The sequence below is a fragment of the Salmo salar genome, chromosome ssa06 (genome assembly GCF_905237065.1).
Source record: "Salmo salar chromosome ssa06, Ssal_v3.1, whole genome shotgun sequence".
Classification (NCBI taxonomy): domain Eukaryota; kingdom Metazoa; phylum Chordata; class Actinopteri; order Salmoniformes; family Salmonidae; genus Salmo; species Salmo salar.
In genome coordinates, this window is record NC_059447.1 from 66,879,493 (window position 1) to 66,898,817 (window position 19,325).

The 19,325-nt window shown below is 37.9% G+C and overlaps 1 protein-coding gene and 1 long non-coding RNA gene across 2 annotated transcripts; both read left to right on the forward strand.

Moving 5' to 3' along the window:
- Positions 1–8,878: 8,878 nt before the first annotated feature.
- LOC106607881 (adhesion G-protein coupled receptor F1-like) lies at positions 8,879–10,780 on the forward strand. The gene is made up of 5 exons (XM_045719525.1): positions 8,879–9,042; positions 9,217–10,179; positions 10,377–10,418; positions 10,525–10,575; positions 10,763–10,780. Exons 1-5 carry the CDS (start codon positions 9,037–9,039, stop codon positions 10,778–10,780), a joined length of 1,080 nt encoding a protein of 359 aa, XP_045575481.1. The 5' UTR covers positions 8,879–9,036.
- A 64-nt stretch (positions 10,781–10,844) lies between these two features.
- LOC123743557 (uncharacterized) lies at positions 10,845–11,084 on the forward strand. Its single transcript, XR_006770414.1, has 2 exons — positions 10,845–10,875; positions 10,983–11,084. It is a non-coding gene; the product is annotated as an uncharacterized lncRNA (long non-coding RNA).
- The last annotated feature ends 8,241 nt before the right edge of the window (positions 11,085–19,325 follow it).

Genomic DNA, 19,325 nt, shown 5'->3' on the forward strand with positions numbered 1-19,325 from the left:
TAACCTGTTATGGATAGGGGGCAGTATTTTCACGGCCCGATAAAAAAACGTACCCAATTTAATCTGATTATTACTCCTGCCCAGAAACTAGAATATAGAATAGAAAACACTCCAAAGTTTCTAAAACTGTTTGAATGGTGTCTGTGAGTATAACAGAACTGATTTGGCAGGCCAAAACCTGAGAAGATTCTGTACAGGAAGTACCCTGTCTGACCATTTCTTGGCCTTCTTGATCATCTCTATCCAAAACAAGGGATCTCTGCTGTTACGTGACACTTCCTACGGCTCCCATAGGCTCTCAGAAGGCGGCAAAAAGCTGAATCGTGGCTTTGCAGGCCCTGGCTGAAAAACAGTAGCGCATTTTGATAGTGGTCGATCAGAGTACAGAGACTGGTGCGCGCGTGCACGAGGCGACCCCATGTTTTTATTCTTTCGTCTTTGAACGTAAACAACGACTCCCGGTCGGAATATTATCGCTTTTTTACGAGAAAAATAGCATAAAAATTTATTTTAAACAGCGGTTGACATGCTTCGAAGTACGGTAATGGAATATTTAGACATTTTTTGTCACGAAACGCGTCGGGCGCGTAACCCTTCGTCACCCTTGGATAGTGTCTTGAACGCACGAACAAAACGCCGCTATTTGGATATAACTATGGATTATTTTGAACCAAACCAACATTTGTTATTGAAGTAGCAGTCCTGGGAGTGCATTCTGACGAAGAACAGGAAAGGTAATCAAACTTTTCTAATAGTAAATCGGAGTTTGGTGAGGATCAAACTTGGTGGGTGTCAAAATAGCTAGCCGTGATGGCTGGGCTATCTACTCAGAATATTGCAAAATGTGCTTTCACCGAAAAGCTATTTTAAAATCGGACATAGCGAGTGCATAAAGGAGTTCTGTATCTATAATTCTTAAAATAATTGTTACGTTTTTTGTGAACGTTTATCGTGAGTAATTTAGTAAATTCACCGGAAGTGTTCGGTGGGAATGCTAGTTCTGAACGTCACATGCTAATGTAAAAAGCTGTTTTTTGATATAAATATGAACTTGATTGAACAAAACATGCATGTATTGTATAACATAATGTCCTAGGCGTGTCATCTGATGAAGATCATCAAAGGTTAGTGCTGCATTTAGCTGTGGTTTTGTTTTTTGTGAGATTATATGCTAGCTTGAAAAATGGGTGTCTGATTATTTCTGGCTGGGTACTCTGCTGACATAATCTAATGTTTTGCTTTCGCTGTAAAGCCTTTTTGAAATCGGACAGTGTGGTTAGATAAAGGAGAGTCTTGTCTTTAAAATGGTGTAAAATAGTCATATGTTTGAAAAATGGAAGCTTTTTGATTTTTGAGGAATTTGTAATTCGCGCCACGCCCGTCATTGGAGATTGGAGCAGGTGTTCCGCTAGCGGAACGTCTAGATGTAAGAGGTTAATGGCAAGAGGGGACTGGGGTGACAAATTGATATATGGGAGAGTGGGGAAAGAAATAGGCTGCATTCCAATACCCTTCATCCAGAAGTGTTCACAATTTATTAATTTTTCATGTTTATTTAATTAGGCAAATCAGTTAAGAACAAATTCTTATTTACAATGACGATGGCCTACGAAAAGGAAAAAAGGCTTGTTTAAAAGCATTGGATTGGTGCAAGCATAATGGGGAGACATTCCACCACAGCACAAGACCACTGGACAACCCCAGGCCAAGTGTTTGCTTTCCTAACCCCCTGTATTATTTGAATATTGTGAAAAAAATAATCAACAATTCACCACCTAGAACAGTGCAGATGAGGCAGAATCACACAACAGAGTAAAATCATGTTTAGTTAGAGTACTGTAAATGGCATTTTATCAGCACAGAAGTAATACTGTGTTATGCTCGAATGTTTTCAGTTGAATTACACTACCTATCCAGGGTTTTTCTTTATTTTTTATATTTTTTACATTGTAGAATAATATTGAAGACATCAAAACCATGAAATAACACATATGGAACCATGTAGTAACAAAAAAAGTGTTACACAAATAAAAATATATTTCATATGTGAGATTCTTCAAATAGCTACCCTTTGCCTTGATGACAGCTTTGCACACTCTTGGCATTCTCTCAACCAGCTTCACCTGGAATGCTTTTCCAACAGTCTTGAAGTAGTTCCCACATATGCAGAATACTTATTGGCTGCTTTTCCTTCACTCTGCAGTCCGACAAACCATCTCAATTTGGTTAAGATGGGGGGATTGTGGAGGCCATGTCATCTGATGCAGCACTCCATCACTTTCCTTCTTAGTAAAATAGACCTTACACAGCCTGGAGGTGTGTTGGGTCATTGTCCTGTTGAAAAACAAATGATAGTCCCACTAAGTACAAACCAGATGGGATGGCATATCGCTGCAGAATGCTGTGGTAGCCATGCTGGTTAAGCGTGCCTTGAATTCTTAATAAATCTACAAACAGTGTCACCAGCAAAGCACCCCCACATCATAACACCTCCTCCTCCATGCCTTACAGTGGGAAATACACAAGCAGAGATCTTCCATTCACCGACACCGCATCTAACAAAGACACAGCAGTTGTAACCAAAAATCTACAATTTGGACTCCAGCCCAAAGGACAAATGTTGCTCGTGTTTCTTGGCCAAAGCAAGTCTCTTCTTATTATTAGTATCCTTTAGTAGTGGTTTCTTTGCAGCAATTCGACCATGAAGGCATGATACACACAGTCTCCTCTGAACAGTTGATGTTGAGATGTGTCTGTTACTTGAACTCTGTGAAGCATTTATTTGGGCTGCAATTTCAGAGGCTGGTAACTCTAATGAAATTATCCTCTGCAGCAGAGGTAACTCCCAGTGTTCCATTCCCGTGGTGGTCCTCATGAGAGCCAGTTTCATCATAGCGCACTTGAAGAAACTTTCAAAGTTCTTGAAATGTTCCGTATTGACTGACCTTCATGTCTTAAAATAAATCTTCTTAGGGCTAGGGTCTAGTTTCCTGAATTTCCGCTAGACTGACGTGCCCAAAGAAAACTGCCTGTTACTCAGGCCCAGAAGCCAGGATATGCATATAATTGGTAGCATTGGATAGGAAACACTTTGAAGTTTCTTAAACTGTTAACCTCTACGGGATGGGTGTCCCTAAACCGGGACATTTGTTGCTAATGTGAGCTAGAATGACGTGCATTACAACAGCCAATTTTCCAAGACATAAACATGTCTTATATGGGCAGAAAGCATACATTCTTGTTAATCTAACTGCAGTGTCCAATTAACATGAATTATTACAGTGAAAAAATACAATGCTATTGTTCGAGGAGAGTGTAAAACAACAAAAACCTTTATCACGGCAACTGGTTTGATATATTCTCCTCTGAAGGTAAATAATGTACTTACATCCAGTATTCTTGCTCTGATTTGTCATCTTGAGGGTCCCAGAGATAAAATGTAGCATAGTTTGTTTGATAAAGTCCATTTTTCATATTCAAATGTAGGAACTGGGGTCCACAGTTTGACACCACTGCTGTCTCTGGCTCCAAACCAACTCCGCCCGGCCATCTAGATGTGTAAAAGTTTGTGTAAAAGCTAATGATCCATCATGTATGACATTCCTGGGAATGTGTAAACTTACATTTTGTATGACCATAGCTTTTTTTGTATGTTATCTATAGTTATGTACTTAAAAATGTATCAACTGACCATTTCGGCACATTTGGGCAAACTTCTGGCAGACTTGATACAAAATATTGTGCAGTAATGTAATTTTTCACTGGATCAATCTGAAACTTTGCACACGCACTGCTGCCATCGGGTGGCAGAAATCGGAAAAAACATTTTCTATTGCATTTCAAAGATGATGGAACAAAAATCAAAAAACAAAACACATGTTTTTTTAGTTTGTATTATCTTTTATCAGATCTGTATTATATTCTCATACATTCATTTCACATTTTCATAAACTTCAAAGTGTTTCCTTTTAAATGGTATCAAGAATATGCGTATCCTTGCTTCAGGTCCTGAGCAAGAGACAGTTAGATTTGGGTATGTAATTTTAGGAGAAAATTGAAAAAAAGGTTAAATCATTTAGAATGTTAAATAAAGTGACAGTGTTAAATAACACTAATATATGATAACAATATATTTGTGAACAAGTGGTTCATTTTGGCGATATAATAAGGTTGGTAGCAACATGTCAAATCGTTACAGCTCTGAAGTTCACAAACAATGTTATTCCATTCAAAATGGATTGGCTAAATATTTTTACTCTGTATGGCAAACATGAATGTCTGACTGAAAACGGTTATGAGGCTGCTTTGAGCCACAGCTCGTCCTAACAACGTGTCATGACGTTGGCCTCTTTTGGTACAGGGAGGACAGTTGACCCCTCCCTTTTGCACACAATCCACCCTGTGTGTAAAGGGTCGTAAAAACTCTAAAATTCCAGGAAAGTCTCTGGCCACATGGCCCATAGAGAGACAAAGGAAATTCTTCCAACTCATAGAATTGGAGAGCCAAGCGACATTTTGTGTTCTGGAGAAGGTATGGAAGATTGGTGAAGAATCCAGCTACAAACTAATCCGCTTGGTACAATTTTGTGATACTCAGAAGAGACAATATAGCCATATTACCATAAAACTGTTTATATAATAGCACCATAATGGTTGTATAGAATGTATTAATAAGGATAAAGCTTTTGTAAGACATTGAGATGCTATGTACTGATGTAATGTGATAGAATTGTATTTCTGTAACCAAATCTAACTCAGTCATAGGCATGCCCCCAACACCCATACAGGACCAGGCGTCATTTGACAAGCTGTTCTATGGGCACTATAAAACACCCCCGGATTTACATTTCCTCAGACCAGGCCTACACTCCGTGGCCACATAGGTTCTACCATCTAATTCCTCTACTGAAAGTGAACCATACCACGTGGTTAACTTTTAGACTATCGATACTGACAGAATAAGAACAAGTTTTTGATATTAATTATTAGTCTGCAGCTAAGTAAATTATATCATTGAACGCGAAGACCAACGAAGCAACCATTCGATGACGACATTAATGAATGTAGCTCTGAAAGATCCATTCTAACCGAGAGAGAGAGAGAGAACGCGGACAAAACTCCCCAACAGAACTACTCTCCAACAAGAATCAGAACGACACACTGAGCGTAAATATATATATTGATTGCAATTGTTCCCGAATGAGTGAGCCTTCAATTGTCAATTGTTAATGAACTCTGTGTAAACTTCTCAGCTGACCATTTATGACCCATTGTTCAACAGGCCGACCAGCCTGTTTAGCCAGTAGGGCACATTCCGATACCAATCCTTTGTGACAATAATTACTGTTTGTATGTTTTTCTGTTAATTACTTAGTGTAGTAAATAAATGATTTTAAGACAATTGATGTATGGATGATTTTAGTAAAGACTGGGTTCGTGCAGATACAACAATTTACGACGTTTTGGAATGAGACTGGACTAGAGGTAAATACACCATTTAAACTTAGAAGATAATCGACCTATACTATAATAGAATATAATAGTACAGGAAAGTTATATTAGGAAAATTATAGCTTTGTAATCTGAATATTCTCCTTGGTGCCCCGATCTCCTAGTTAATTACAATTAAACGATTAATCAGTTTAATCGCGTGATAATAATTACAGGGAGCTAATTGATAAACATATCTTCCGTTTAATGGTACCCCCAAAGACACGTCAAACGTTAACAATCCAATCACATCATCACATCATAGTTTTGGCGAGACAGTGTGATATAGAGAATCCTCACAACCAAGTAAAGAATCTTGTAGTGTATGACCATCTGTGCCACATTGTTTAGTGTGCGCAACACTACTTTGTCAAGACACAAAACTACAGGAAAGACTGTCGTTTAATGTGAGAGGCTGTGGCGGATGAATCAGAATTAGTTGGGTAACATAGATAATTAAGATGTTTTATTTGCATAATATGCTTATGTGAGATAATTGTCATTGGAATGTATCCCTTTGGACTCTGGTGTCTTTCAGTTGCACTTTTCCCTCAGCTGGGGCTCAGTCACTTGGGGCCCAGAGAGGGGAGAGGTCAGGGTTGTCTTTTACATGTTCCTGGTGCAATGCAGAATATCAGAAAGGGAAGAGGACAGAATGGAACATTGTCTACATATGTGTGTGTGTGTATGTGTGTGTGTTTTACTGAGGATGGGCCTCTATGAGATAGCACTGACAGAGGAGATATACGATGTCTTTTGATAATAACGCCTAAAGGGCATTCCAGAGGACATGAGCTAATGGTTCTGTTCTATACCGTACCAGGGAGGGACGGTTCCAGTTTGGAGTAGGAGGACCAGACACTGGTCTATACAATGAACACTGTTGATACAGCAGTTGCTGTCTGCTATGTGTTATAGATATCTTTCATACAAAACTTAACCTTAGTGAACTGTTCCTAAGATCTGTGGTTCGTCATGTACGTTGAAGGGGTGCATCTTGGCTATAAAAGCTCTTTGTACTTTTGTGTAGTCACTTTTCAATGGTTCATTAGAGATAGTGTATCATTGAAAGTCAAGGGCTTTTGCAAAACTATTAATTATTAAAAACGTAGTTTAAGTATATCTCTGACTGGTGTGTGAAGTTTGTAACTCTCCTCATTTGGTAATGCAGAAATTAGCCACCACAAGGCTCAGAGATGTTGGGATTTTGAAAGTCATGTCGTGTACGCCCGGCATTATGTAACCATACCAAACATTACATATCATACTAATTTGAGTGTCACAGATTTACATGTACTACATAAGTAGGATCTTAATTTGATCACCCTGTAGCAGGAGAACTTATATATTTGTGGTTTGAAAAGGCTTCTGATGTTTTTACTTTCCACTTTGAAATTTCAGACTTGTATAAACCCCTACAAAAATGTCCATTAATGATAATCCACATAAAAATTCACATTTCCTGTTGACACAGGATTATTTTCCTGCTGTAGCAAACTGGCTCAAATTAAGATCCTACATCTATATGTTACGTCTAGTCCTTGAAACCAGTTTGGAAGTGTTACCATAATTTAATTTGATAAATCCATTCACCAACTGTCACGACTCCTGCCGAGGGTGACTCCTCTCCCTGTTCGGGTGGCGCTCGGGGGTCGTCGTCACCGCCAACTAGCTGCCACCGATCCCTTTTTCCTTTTCTGTTGGTTTTGTCTTTATTGGTTTCACCTGTGTCTCATTAGTGTTTAGTTAGGTATTTAAGCCCGTTTCCCCACCTGTTCTGTGTGCGGGCTTATTTCTGTTGTTCACTGTGTTTTGAGTAGTGGTACGTGTTTTTGGATTACACCCTGTTGTTGTTGTTTCTTGGGTGTATATTCTTTAGACGGTGCATTTCATTAAAGCCCGATAGCAAACACTCCTGTTTCCTGCGCCTGACTCCACAACCACTACAGTAAGCGTTACACCAACACGTTTCTGGTTTACTTCAGAGAGCTTTCATTTCATGTCCTTTTCAAGTCTTTATTTTAAATCACTTTGATCAATAATAATTCACTGTCTCACACAGATCAAAGTCATATATAAGAGAAACATGTAAGGCTTCATATCAGCAAAGTTAAATAGCTTGAAGTAAGTTTTGCCTCTGTGTTATTACCTCTATTCAAAATCTTTTACATTTTATGTTATTTCAAGCCTTCATTTCATGTGCTAGTAATTTGAATATGCAAATAGTAAATGTCTCCTTAAATTTAGCCAATTTCTCAACTTTCAGCATAATGTATAATTTCAATCCCTAGTGATTTTGAGGGATAAATAATACTTGTTGAACAAATGTAACGAATTGAAGACTGCTAAGCAAAGCTGAAATACTAACAATTTAAATTGTGTCCCACAATGTCCAATATAATAAATACATTTTCAGTATATGCCCCAGAGACAAGAGTATCCCTTTGAAATGAAAAGGACTTTGGGTTGATGTTATACAATGTGTGTATGGGCTATTTTTGCTGATGTACACATGCATGAAATTCATTTGTGGATATGTTTGCTGCTATTTTTCTCTCTAATTAATAGGAGGGGAAGTGTTATTGCAGATTTTACTGTTATGACAACAATTGTCGATAATGTGGAAATTGCCAAAGCAAAAGAGGATATTGTCTCAACACTTGGAGAAAAATATAAAACAAGTAAGTACTTGATTAGGTTAATATTTGGTGGATTTGGTGGACAAAGTTAGTTATTATTTGTCCTGAAATGCATTCAAAAAAGTATTTAGATCAGTTTAAACTGTGGCAGCAGTACATGTCAGTTGATTTTAGATTAATTGTTCACTTTCTTGCATTTCTGGTGTGCTTCAAAAATATTGTCTCAAGAATTTCGCTAAATTCGCCTTCATGTTATCACATAATTCATGACATGTAATCTACAGTTGTAATATCTATAAAATTACAATTCTAAATATTGTATATTTATATATTTAAGGTATATGTGGAGTAATGTTTTCACGTCATGATTTCACAAATCCTATTCCATTTTTCTCCAGAGTTTACCTGCTTGAATGATACGATCTTTGGCAATGGACAAGTTGATGAGAAAGTTGTAGGTTACTGCAAACCGGATGAAGTGGGTGAAAAGACTGCCATTTGTAAAGAAAATGGCTTTTTTTCAGATCGGGTGGACAACTGTGTCCTAAAAGAAATTGAAAACCTGTTTTCTTTATCTCAGGTAATATGTTAACATATTAACAATTTTTACTGGATATAAAATATACTCTACATAAAAATTGTTTAGTAACGATGGTATTTCTTTGTTACAGTACTGTGTATAGCGTCAATCCTGAAATTCATTTGTATTTTATTTTTCTTTCATCACTTTAAATCCACACAGGCTTTAGTGGGGACTGGTCTTCCAGTCTTTTTGGAAAGAATCCGCAACAGCACTTTTAACCTCCGAGATAGAATAGTTGCATCACCTGCAACTATTTCTACTATTGTTAATATTCAAAAAAATGTTGCAAATGTGTCCCGAAGTACCCCAATAAACAAACCATTGATGAAGGTATGTTGACATCAACAGCATCACTTGAAATCATTTTTAAACACTCCATTCAAAGATATTATAATATTAATTTAGTATTACACCCTTAAAAGTTGAATTAGAGCACATACAGCATCATTTTTATTAGGATTTCAATAATCCTGTACGAATTCTGATTTCTATCTTGATCTCTAGAATTTCCTGGACACGGCAGGTGTACTTACTTCCAATGCAGCAAAAGCCTCCTGGGGTGTTCTAAACACCGACCCCAACAAAAACGAAAGCTCACCCTTTCTGGGCACCGTTGAAACAATTTCCAATTTCCTTACCGATGACTTTTTTGACATAGAAACGGCAATAATTTTTTTCAACAAAACCACAGTCAACAACTTATTCAATTTAAACTCATCTGTTCTGATAGACATACCGGCATCTGAAGCTTCCTTCAGTTCAATCACCATAATAACATTTGAATCCTTGGAGAATGTTTTACCTGCAAAAAACAGCAGCAGTCTGAACAACAGGGTCAACACCATCAACAGAAAAGTGGTTCTAGTGAAGGGGAATGGCACAATCAAGAATGTGACTTTCAGTTTTGACGTACTGAACGCTGACATTTGGTTCATTATTGGTGCAGCAATTTCCGAAAATGAAGAAAAAGATCTACCTGCGTGTTCCACAGCAACATTTTTCATCCACTTTTTCTACCTGGCTCTGTTTATCTGGATGCTGGTCTCAGGCCTTTTGCTGCTCTACCGGACTGTCATGGTTTTCTCTCACATGTCTAAACCAGCAATGTTGGCCATCAGTTTTTCTTTGGGCTATGGAGCTCCCCTCATCATTGCTGTCATAACTATCACAGTGACAGCCCCAGGGAAACAATACATTAGAGGTATTGACGGGGCTTTTGTGATCCCTGCCCTGACCATAGTGGTCATCAACCTTTTGATCCTGATTGTGGTTCTGTTCAAAATGCTGAGGAGAGGTGTGGGGGATGTTACCCAGCCAGATGAGAGAAATGCTTTGGTGGTCATCGCCAGGTGTCTGGCCATTCTGACTCCCTTCTTTGGTACTACCTGGGGACTAAGAGTAGGAACCATGACTACACCAAACAATCTAGGAATCCATATTGTGTTTGCAATCTTCAATTCATTACAGGTATTTAGCTCAGTTAAATAACACTAGTAATTAACTGTTCCTCAGTGAAATCCAATTGACTTGAAAGATTTTTTTTTTTAATGCATTCAATTCCCAATGGCTTGTTATACTAAGTTAAGATTTGGATGAATGTTTACAATTAAATATACTGGACTTTGGTGTAGTAATTCCATCCGTCACCATGTTATCATTCAAAGGGTTTGTTCATCTTGGTATTTGGAACACTTTTGGACAAAAAGGTATGTTCCTGACACTTACTGATACCCCTCATATTACTGTATGTATTGGAATGTGCTGTGTTCTGACAATTCATATATTTGATGAACTCCTTGTCTGTGCTTTCAGATCCGGGAAGCTCTGACAGGAAGGTCACAAGTGTCCTCCAACCGCACAAGGGTAAGGGCTTTTTTCAAAACCACACGGCTGCATAATATAGTATGTTATATTATGATGTTTATAATTAGGTATAACATGTTATAAATTTAAAAAAATTGTTGCTGACGACAACAGGTTTATTACACTATTGTCTATGCTTACTCATATGACAATTTTATTGTATTTATCACTGTGTTGAACATGTCAGGAACTTTACTACCTTTAGGCTAGTATTGAATGTTTTATATTATATTCTCGTTTCAGACCAAGTGCTGCAACATCGTCAAGTGGTTTGGGATTTTTTCCGGATACGGAGGAGAAGTAAGTCTATAGTATAAAGCAATACTCTTAGGCAATTGGGCAGAATTTCACATTAAATTGCCCTTCTACAACTGTATGTAGTGCCATTGTTTGACCTATTGTTCCAGACGTTTTCAACGTTTCAGCAGCTCCAACATCCAGCACTACTGGTGCATCAGAGACTTTCAACACTTAACTCTATGCAACAAATGTGATTATTATGAAATAATCTGACAATCAAAAGGCGTTGTTGCACATCATCAGCTGACGCACTAGGTTACAGTAGCTAACACCTTGAGTGTGACCTTGAAGTGACTGCCACTAAGATCTGACCCCAACTCTCAGTGACGTCATTAGTGGTTATGTCTAACACAAAGCGATTCATTCTGAACTATATGGTATTTGAACTTTTTATCGGGATTGTTGAGTATTATATTGAAAAACATGATTATTGTTTTTTGGTGTGGGAGTGTTTAAATAAGAGTATTACTGTGTAAATGGATTAATCAGCTAACATGAAGAATGGAGATTGTTTCTGAAATAACACATTACATTCTCTCTTTGAATAATTCACTGTTCATTTTGTCACAATTTAATATTACATCTAGGGTTCTGCTAGCGGAACGCCTCGCCAATATCCAATGGAAGAGCGTGGCGCGAAATACAAAACCTCAAATGCAATTTCAATTTTTCAAACATATGACTATTTTACACCATTTTAAAGATAAGACTCTCGTTAATCTAACCACATTGTCCGATTTCAAAAAGGCTTTACAGCGAAAGCAAAACATTAGATTAAGTTAGGAGAGTACATAATCACACAGCCATTTTCCAAGCAAGCATATGTCACAAAAACCCAAAACACAGCTAAATGAAGCACTAACCTTTGATCTTCATCAGATGACACTCCTAGGACATTGTTATACAATAAATGCATGTTTTGTTCAATCAAGTTCATATATCAAAAAACAGCTTTTTACATTGGCGTGTGATGTTCAGAAAATGTATTCCCACCGAAAACTTCAGGTGAATTTACTAAATTACTCATCATAAACGTTGACGAAATACTTAAGAATTATAGATACAGAACTCCTTTATGCAATCGCTATGTCAGATTTTAAAATAGCTTTTCGGTGAAAGCACATTTTGCAATATTCTGAGTACATAGCTCAGCCATCAGGGCTAGCTATTCTGTCTCAGAGTTCTACAGGCAATTCCTGCATTTTTTTAAATGTAAACACAGCCAGGGGTATACTCCAACACTAAGACATCAATTACAAACAATGCAGTCTTGGTGGTTCCAAACTTCTTCCATTGAAGAATGATGGAAGCCACTGTGTTCTTAGGGACCTTCAATGAAGCAGAATTTTTTATCTATCAAATTATATTAAGGTATCTTTACTTTTACTCAAGTATGACAATTGGGTACCTTTTCCACCATTGCACACACTAAAGGGTGAAATGAAAAACATTTTGAGCAAAATAGTGTTTTATAGACAAAACTGCAAACTTCAGGCCAGGACATTCATGGAGTTGGTTGAGGACCGTGTGGTGCGAGGACAACAACCTCTCCCTCAATGTGATCAAGACAAATGAGCTGACTGTGGACTACAGGAAAAGGAGGGCCGAGCAAGCCCCAATTCGCATCAACGGGGCTGTAGTGGAGCAGGTTGAGAGCTTCAAGTTCCTTGGTGTCCACATCAACAAACTATCATGGTCCAAGCACACCAAGACAGTCGTAAAGAGGGCAAGACAAAACCTATTCCCCCTCAGGAGACTGAAGAGATTTGGCATGGGTACTCAAATCCTCAAAAGGTTCTACAGCTGCACCATTGAGAGCATCCTGACTGGTTGCATCACTGCCTGGTATGTCAAATGCTCGGCCTCCGACCGCAAGTCAATACAGAGGGTAGTGCGTACGACCCAGTACATCACTGGGGCCAAACTTCCTGCCATTCAAGACCTCTATACGTTACGTTACGAGAGAGAGAGACGTCATCAGAGCGCGCAACAGGACACTACTGTCTACACTCGGTTTGTTGTTTACATAAAACATTTTCATTAAATCGATTTTAATCCGAACTCAAGTTTTGTTACTAAGGATTCCACAACGCGGTTAGCCTTTACGGCTGGGACTGCAAGTTTGTGTTCCTTTTTTGTTGTTGCGTGGATTCCGCGAGTGTTAGCTGGCTGTACTACAGACACCTGCCGTCGTTGTGGGAAAGACTGTGCTAAAAAAAGACTTCAGTTTACGAAAGAAAAAAAAAGGTATGGGAACTGTTTAAAATATCTGAACATTATGAAGTGGATATGAACACACACGTACTCAACTACATGCTTGCTTACACATACGGACTTATACATACACACACACCTATTCTCGCTCTCTTCTCTCACTCTCTCTTTCTCTCTATTTTCTCTTCTCTCCCTCTCTCTCTATTGTTGAGAACTGTTTTATAATTGAATGTGTTTATTGTTTGTCTATCTTTTTTATTTATTTGTCTACGAGTTTATCCTCTTACATCTAGATGTTCCGCTAGCGGAACACCGCTCCAATATCCAATGATAGGGCGTGGCGCTCGAAAATCCGAAAACTTCAATTTTTCAAACATATGACTATTTTACACCATTTTAAAGACAAGACTCTCCTTTATCTAACCACACCGTCCGATTTCAAAAAGGCTTTACAACGAAAGCAAAACATTAGATTATGTCAGGAGAGTACCCAGCCAGAAATAATCAGACACCCATTTTTCAAGCTAGCATATAATGGCACAAAAAACAAAACCACAGCTAAATGCAGCACTAACCTTTGATCTTCATCAGAATACACTCCTAGGACATTATGTTATACAATACATGCATGTTTTGTTCAATCAAGTACATATTTATATCAAAAACCAGCTTTTTACATTAGCATGTGACGTTCAGAACTAGCATTCCCACCGAACACTTCCGGTGAATTTACTAAATTACTCACGATAAACGTTCACAAAAAACGTAACAATTATTTTAAGAATTATAGATACAGAACTCCTTTATGCAATCGCGGTGTCCGATTTTAAAATAGTTTTTTGGTGAAAGCACATTTTGCAATATTCTGAGTAGATAGCCCGGCCATCACAGGCTAGCTATTTTGACACCCACCAAGTTTGGTACTCACCAAACTCAGATTTACTATAAGAAAAATTGGATTACCTTTGCTGTTCTTCGTCAGAATGCACTCCCAGGACTTCTACTTCAACAACAAATGTTGGTTTGGTTCCAAATAATCCATAGTTATATCCAAATAGCGGCGTTTTGTTAGTGCGTTCAAGACACTATCCGAAGGGTAACGCGCGGACGCGTATCGTGACAAAAAAATGCAAAATATTCCATTACCGTACTTCGAAGCATGTCAAACGCTGTTTAAAATCATTTTTATGCGATTTTTCTCGTAAAATAGCGATAATATTCTGACCGGGAGTCGTTGTTTTCGTTCAAAGACTGAAAATGTAAAATGGCCTCTTCACGTGCATGCGCGCACCCGTTTCATTGTTCTCAGATCGACCACTATCCAAATGCGCTACTGTTTTTCAGCCAGAGACTGCAGTCATCATTCAACGTTCTGGCGCCTTCTGAGAGCCTATGGGAGCCTTAGAAAGTGTCACGTTACAGCAGAGATCCTCTGTTTTGGATAGAGATGACAAAAAAGGCCAAGAAATGGTCAGACAGGGTACTTCCTGTACAGAATCTTCTCAGGTTTTGGCCTGCCATTTGAGTTCTGTTATACTCACAGACACCATTCAAACAGTTTTAGAAACTTTGGAGTGTTTTCTATCCAAAGATACTAATTATATGCATATTCTAGTTTCTGGGCAGGAGTAATAACCAGATTAAATCGGGTACGTTTTTTATCCGGACGTGAAAATACTGCCCCCTATCCATAACAAGTTAAATATGTTTACAACAAGCAAGTGGAAGATATCAAAATAGGGGCATTGGGGAATAATAACATATTGTACGGAATACATTTGTACTGTAGTGAAGCCGTCTCTAGAGTAATGCAAGGTCTCTTTCATCATCATGTGAAACGTCAACTGCTATGGAAATGCTGGGATGTGTTTTTCAATTATGTTAAAGGTAATTATGATGCAACTATGATGGTGATACGATATGGATATTACAATGATGAATATTAAGGCTGTACGCACTACATGTTACACACATAGACACTCAAACATGCAAATTGGCAGAGTTATTATTTATTTGGACATCACACATTATAGTTTTACTCTTATACAGACATCATACACACTCTCATTATATCAAATCCAATATCATACACATCAACCTACTCAGATTTCTTACACACATAATTTTCAAATTTTCTAACATCTGTGGCATTGGCTCACAGGCAAACATGCAAGGGAATAAAAAAAATATTGCTAGAACCTATTTCTTGAATTCTAAATATCAGACATTTGAAAGCTCTAGTTTTGAACTTCATAATACCTCTGATGGCAGTAACTTTACAAGCACTAATTATGGTCAATTTAGCCTGAGAATAGTATCCAGTTATGGTAAGGGGTGAAATAAGTATAGCTTATTTATACGTTAGAGGAAAAACAAAAAGAACTTGAGGAACTTATTCAAGAACGATCTAATGTAATCTATTACAAAAATAAAGCAAACTGGATGGAACATGGAGAAAAATGCACAAAATTCTTCCTGAATCTCCAATACAGGAACGCTAACAAAAAGAATTAGCAGAAACTCGTTATTGAAGACAGAGTCATCTATGATTCTCTGAATGATATTTTAAAAGAGGAAGCTAATTATTTCAGGCAGATGTTCTCTTTTCCGTCTCATCCTATCCCACTGAATGAAGATTACGGTAAGGAATTCTTTCCAAATAATATAAAAAAATGGAAAATTAACAAATGTACAGAAAGATCAGTGCGAAGGCCAAATTACAAAGGAATAACTTTTTGAGGCTATTAAATCCTTTCAGTCTGGAAAAACCCCAGGGCTTGATGGCATACCGGTAGAGGTATATCAAGTATTTTTTGATATACTAAAAGCTCCATTGTTAGATTGTTTTAACTACTCCTATAGAAATGGTAGTCTGTCAGGAACTCAGCAGGAAGGTCTGATTTCTCTATTATTTAAACAAGACCCAGATGGCAAATATAAAGACCCGGTCTATCTAAAAAACTGGAGGCCCCTTACACTTCAATGTTGTGATGCAAAAATACTAGCAAAATGCATAACACTCAGAATTAAAAGGGTTTTACCAGGTATTGTTCATCCTGATCAGACAGGTTTTTTTTTTTTACATGGACGATACATTGGAGATAATACAGGACATGGTGAAGTAGACATACTCGGTATTCATATCACAAAATACATAAATAAGCTCTCCACAATGAATTTCAATAGAAAACTTGTAAAAATAGACAAGATCCTGCAACCATGGAGAGGTAAATACCTGTCTATTTATGGAAAAATTGCCCTGATTAACTCCTTAGTCATATCTCAGTTTATTCACTTACTTATGGTGCTGCCTACTCCTGATGATTTGTTTTTCAAATCATATGAGCAAAAAATATTTAGCTTTATCTGGGACGCTAAACCAGACAAAATAAAACGAGCCTATCTATATAATGAATATGAATTGGGTGGGTTGAGATGATTAAATATAAAAGCACTAAACCTCTCTCTAAAAGCTTCATTCATTCAAAAGTTTTATTTGAACCCTAAATGGTTCTCAAGTAGATTACTAAGAAAAGCTCATCCATTGTTTAAAAATGGCCTTTTTGCCTTTGTGCAGATTGCCATGTCTCATTTTCAATTAATTGAAAATGATACTTTTTTCAAAGTATCTCTCTTTTTCAAACAACCATTGCAGAGCTGGCTACAATTTCAATTTCATCCCCCTGAAAAGATAGAACAAATGTTACAACAAATATTATGGCTGAACTCAAATGTGCTGGTTGATAAAATACCTGTATTTATGGGAAAGATGTTTGAAAAGGGTATTTTGTTCTTAAATGACATTGTAATGGTAGAGTTATGTTCTTCATGGAGTTATCAGAATTGTACGAGAAGGTCTGCTCAAGCCAAGAGTTCAACCAATTGATTACAGCATTGCCCCAAAAATGGAGGAGGCGGGTGGCAGCGGGAGGAGGTAGGGAACTGGTCTGTCTGCCCAATATAAAGGATCAAAACTGGCGGAGGAATAAAAATAGCATAAATAGGAAAGTATACCAGTTTCATTTGAGGACCAGGATGTTGACAACTGTACCATACAGATTGCAAAATAGTTGGGAAGAGATTTTTGATGTACCGATTCCATGGTACAGGGTGTATGAGTTGATATATAAAACAACGCAAGATTCAAGACTTCGTGCTTTTCAGCTAAAAGTATTATATAGAATTCTTGCCACCAACAAAATGTTGAATATTTGGGTCATAAAATCATCAAAGCTCTGCAGATTTTGTTGTGAGGATACAGAATCAATAGACCATTTATTTTGGTATTGCCCTCAGGTAGCCTGTTTCTGGTCTCAGGCTCAGGAATGGCTGAAAATGCATAGCATTGATCTAAAATTGACCCTAGAAATAGTACTGTTAGGAGATCTGGAAAGAACGGGTCAGTCAATTACTAATATACTAATACTCTTAGTAAAAGTATTTATCTTCATCTCGCAATCTGTAGATTCTATTCGATTAGATTGATTGAAATTGTACGTTAAATATCACAGCATAACTGAAAGATATGTGTTGTGTAGAGACACGAAGTGGGTAGCCAGCGGAGATAGACGGGATGGGCTAAGGGAAGCTGATAGTTGGTATGTGGAATTGGAGACAAGTGGGAGTGGAGTTGCTGTGTGAGAGAGAGAATGATGGTCAAAAGATAAAGGAAAAAAAAGTCTAAATAAAACATAATAAAAGTACATTTGAATGACACTAAGTGGCAGTGTTTTTACAACTAATGCTGGTTTTCCTGAGGCTGATGCCGTGCAGGTGTTTGTACACATGCATATACACACACTCTAATTCAAATAAACACATACAAGAACTCACACATACATGTAATAGTGCCAGACATGCACACAAACATATAAAGTAGGCATTGCTGTTATGATTTCAGTTGTCCTTGATGTCCTTTGTTTTTAATTTATTATTTTGTAAAAACATTTTTTGCATTGTTTGCTGTTTTCTTCTGTCTTTTCCTTTTTTCTCTTGGTTGTTGGTGCATTGGGGGGTTCTTGGGGGGGGGGGGGCTGTGGGAGGGGACTCGAATGGTTGAGGGACAGCTAAATGGGGAAATGTGGGGGGATCTTGGAGGGTTCGGGTTTCACAAGATTGTGATCATGAAAAAGGAAACTATGACATATATTTTATATCACTATCATGCACACGCACCCTCACACATAAGGATGGCTCTGTTGCGGTAAGACTGATACATGTTTGATAGTGTCTTGATGCTGTACTGTTTGTCCTTCATGTTCTAATTCTTTAATCTTACCCCTTCCGTGTTTTTTGTAATAAATAATTATAATTAAAAAAAAGAAAAGAAAAAAGACCTCTATACCAGGCGGTGTCAGAGGAAGGCCCTAAAAATTGTCAAAGACTCAAGGCACCCTAGTCATAGACTGTTTTGTCCAGTAGAGTATACTCTTGTACCATTTCATCATGGAGCAACTGCCTTTTATTTATAACCATAATAATATGATGGAGCTTCCAACCCATATCACCTGCACGAATACAATCAGCTGTTATTGGTACAGAGACCTTATCTCTCCAAGCCATGGCAATTAATGTTGTATTTCGTTTTTTTTACTTTGTCCATTTTCTATTAATTTCAATTGACTTTACATTTAAAATACACTATATATACAAAAGTATGTGGACACCCCTTCAAATGAGTGTATTGGCCTATTAATGCCACACCCATTGCAAACAGGTAAATAAAATAGAGCACATAGCCATGCAATCTCCATATGGAAACATTGGCAGTAGAATGGCCTACTGAAGAGCTTAGTGACTTTCAACTTGGCACCGTCATAGGATGCCACCTTTCCAACAAGTCAGTTCGTCAAATGTCTGCCTTGCTGGAGCTGCACTGGACAACTTTAACTGCTGTTAATGTGAAGTGGAAACGTCTAAGAGCAACAAAGACTCAGCCGCGAAGTGGTAGGCCACACAAGCTCACAGAATGGGACCATCGAGTGCTGAAGCGCGTAACAATCGTCTGTCCTCCGGTGCAACCCTCACTACAGAGTTCCAAACTGCCTCTGGAAGCAACATCAGCACAAGGACTGTTCGTCGGGAGCTTCATGAAATGGCTTTCCATGGCCAACCAGCCGCACACAAGCCTAAGATCACCATGTGCAATGCCAAGCATCAGCTTGAGTGGTGTAAAGCTCGCTGCCATTGCACTCTGGAGCAATGGAAACACGATCTCTAGAGTGATGAATCACATT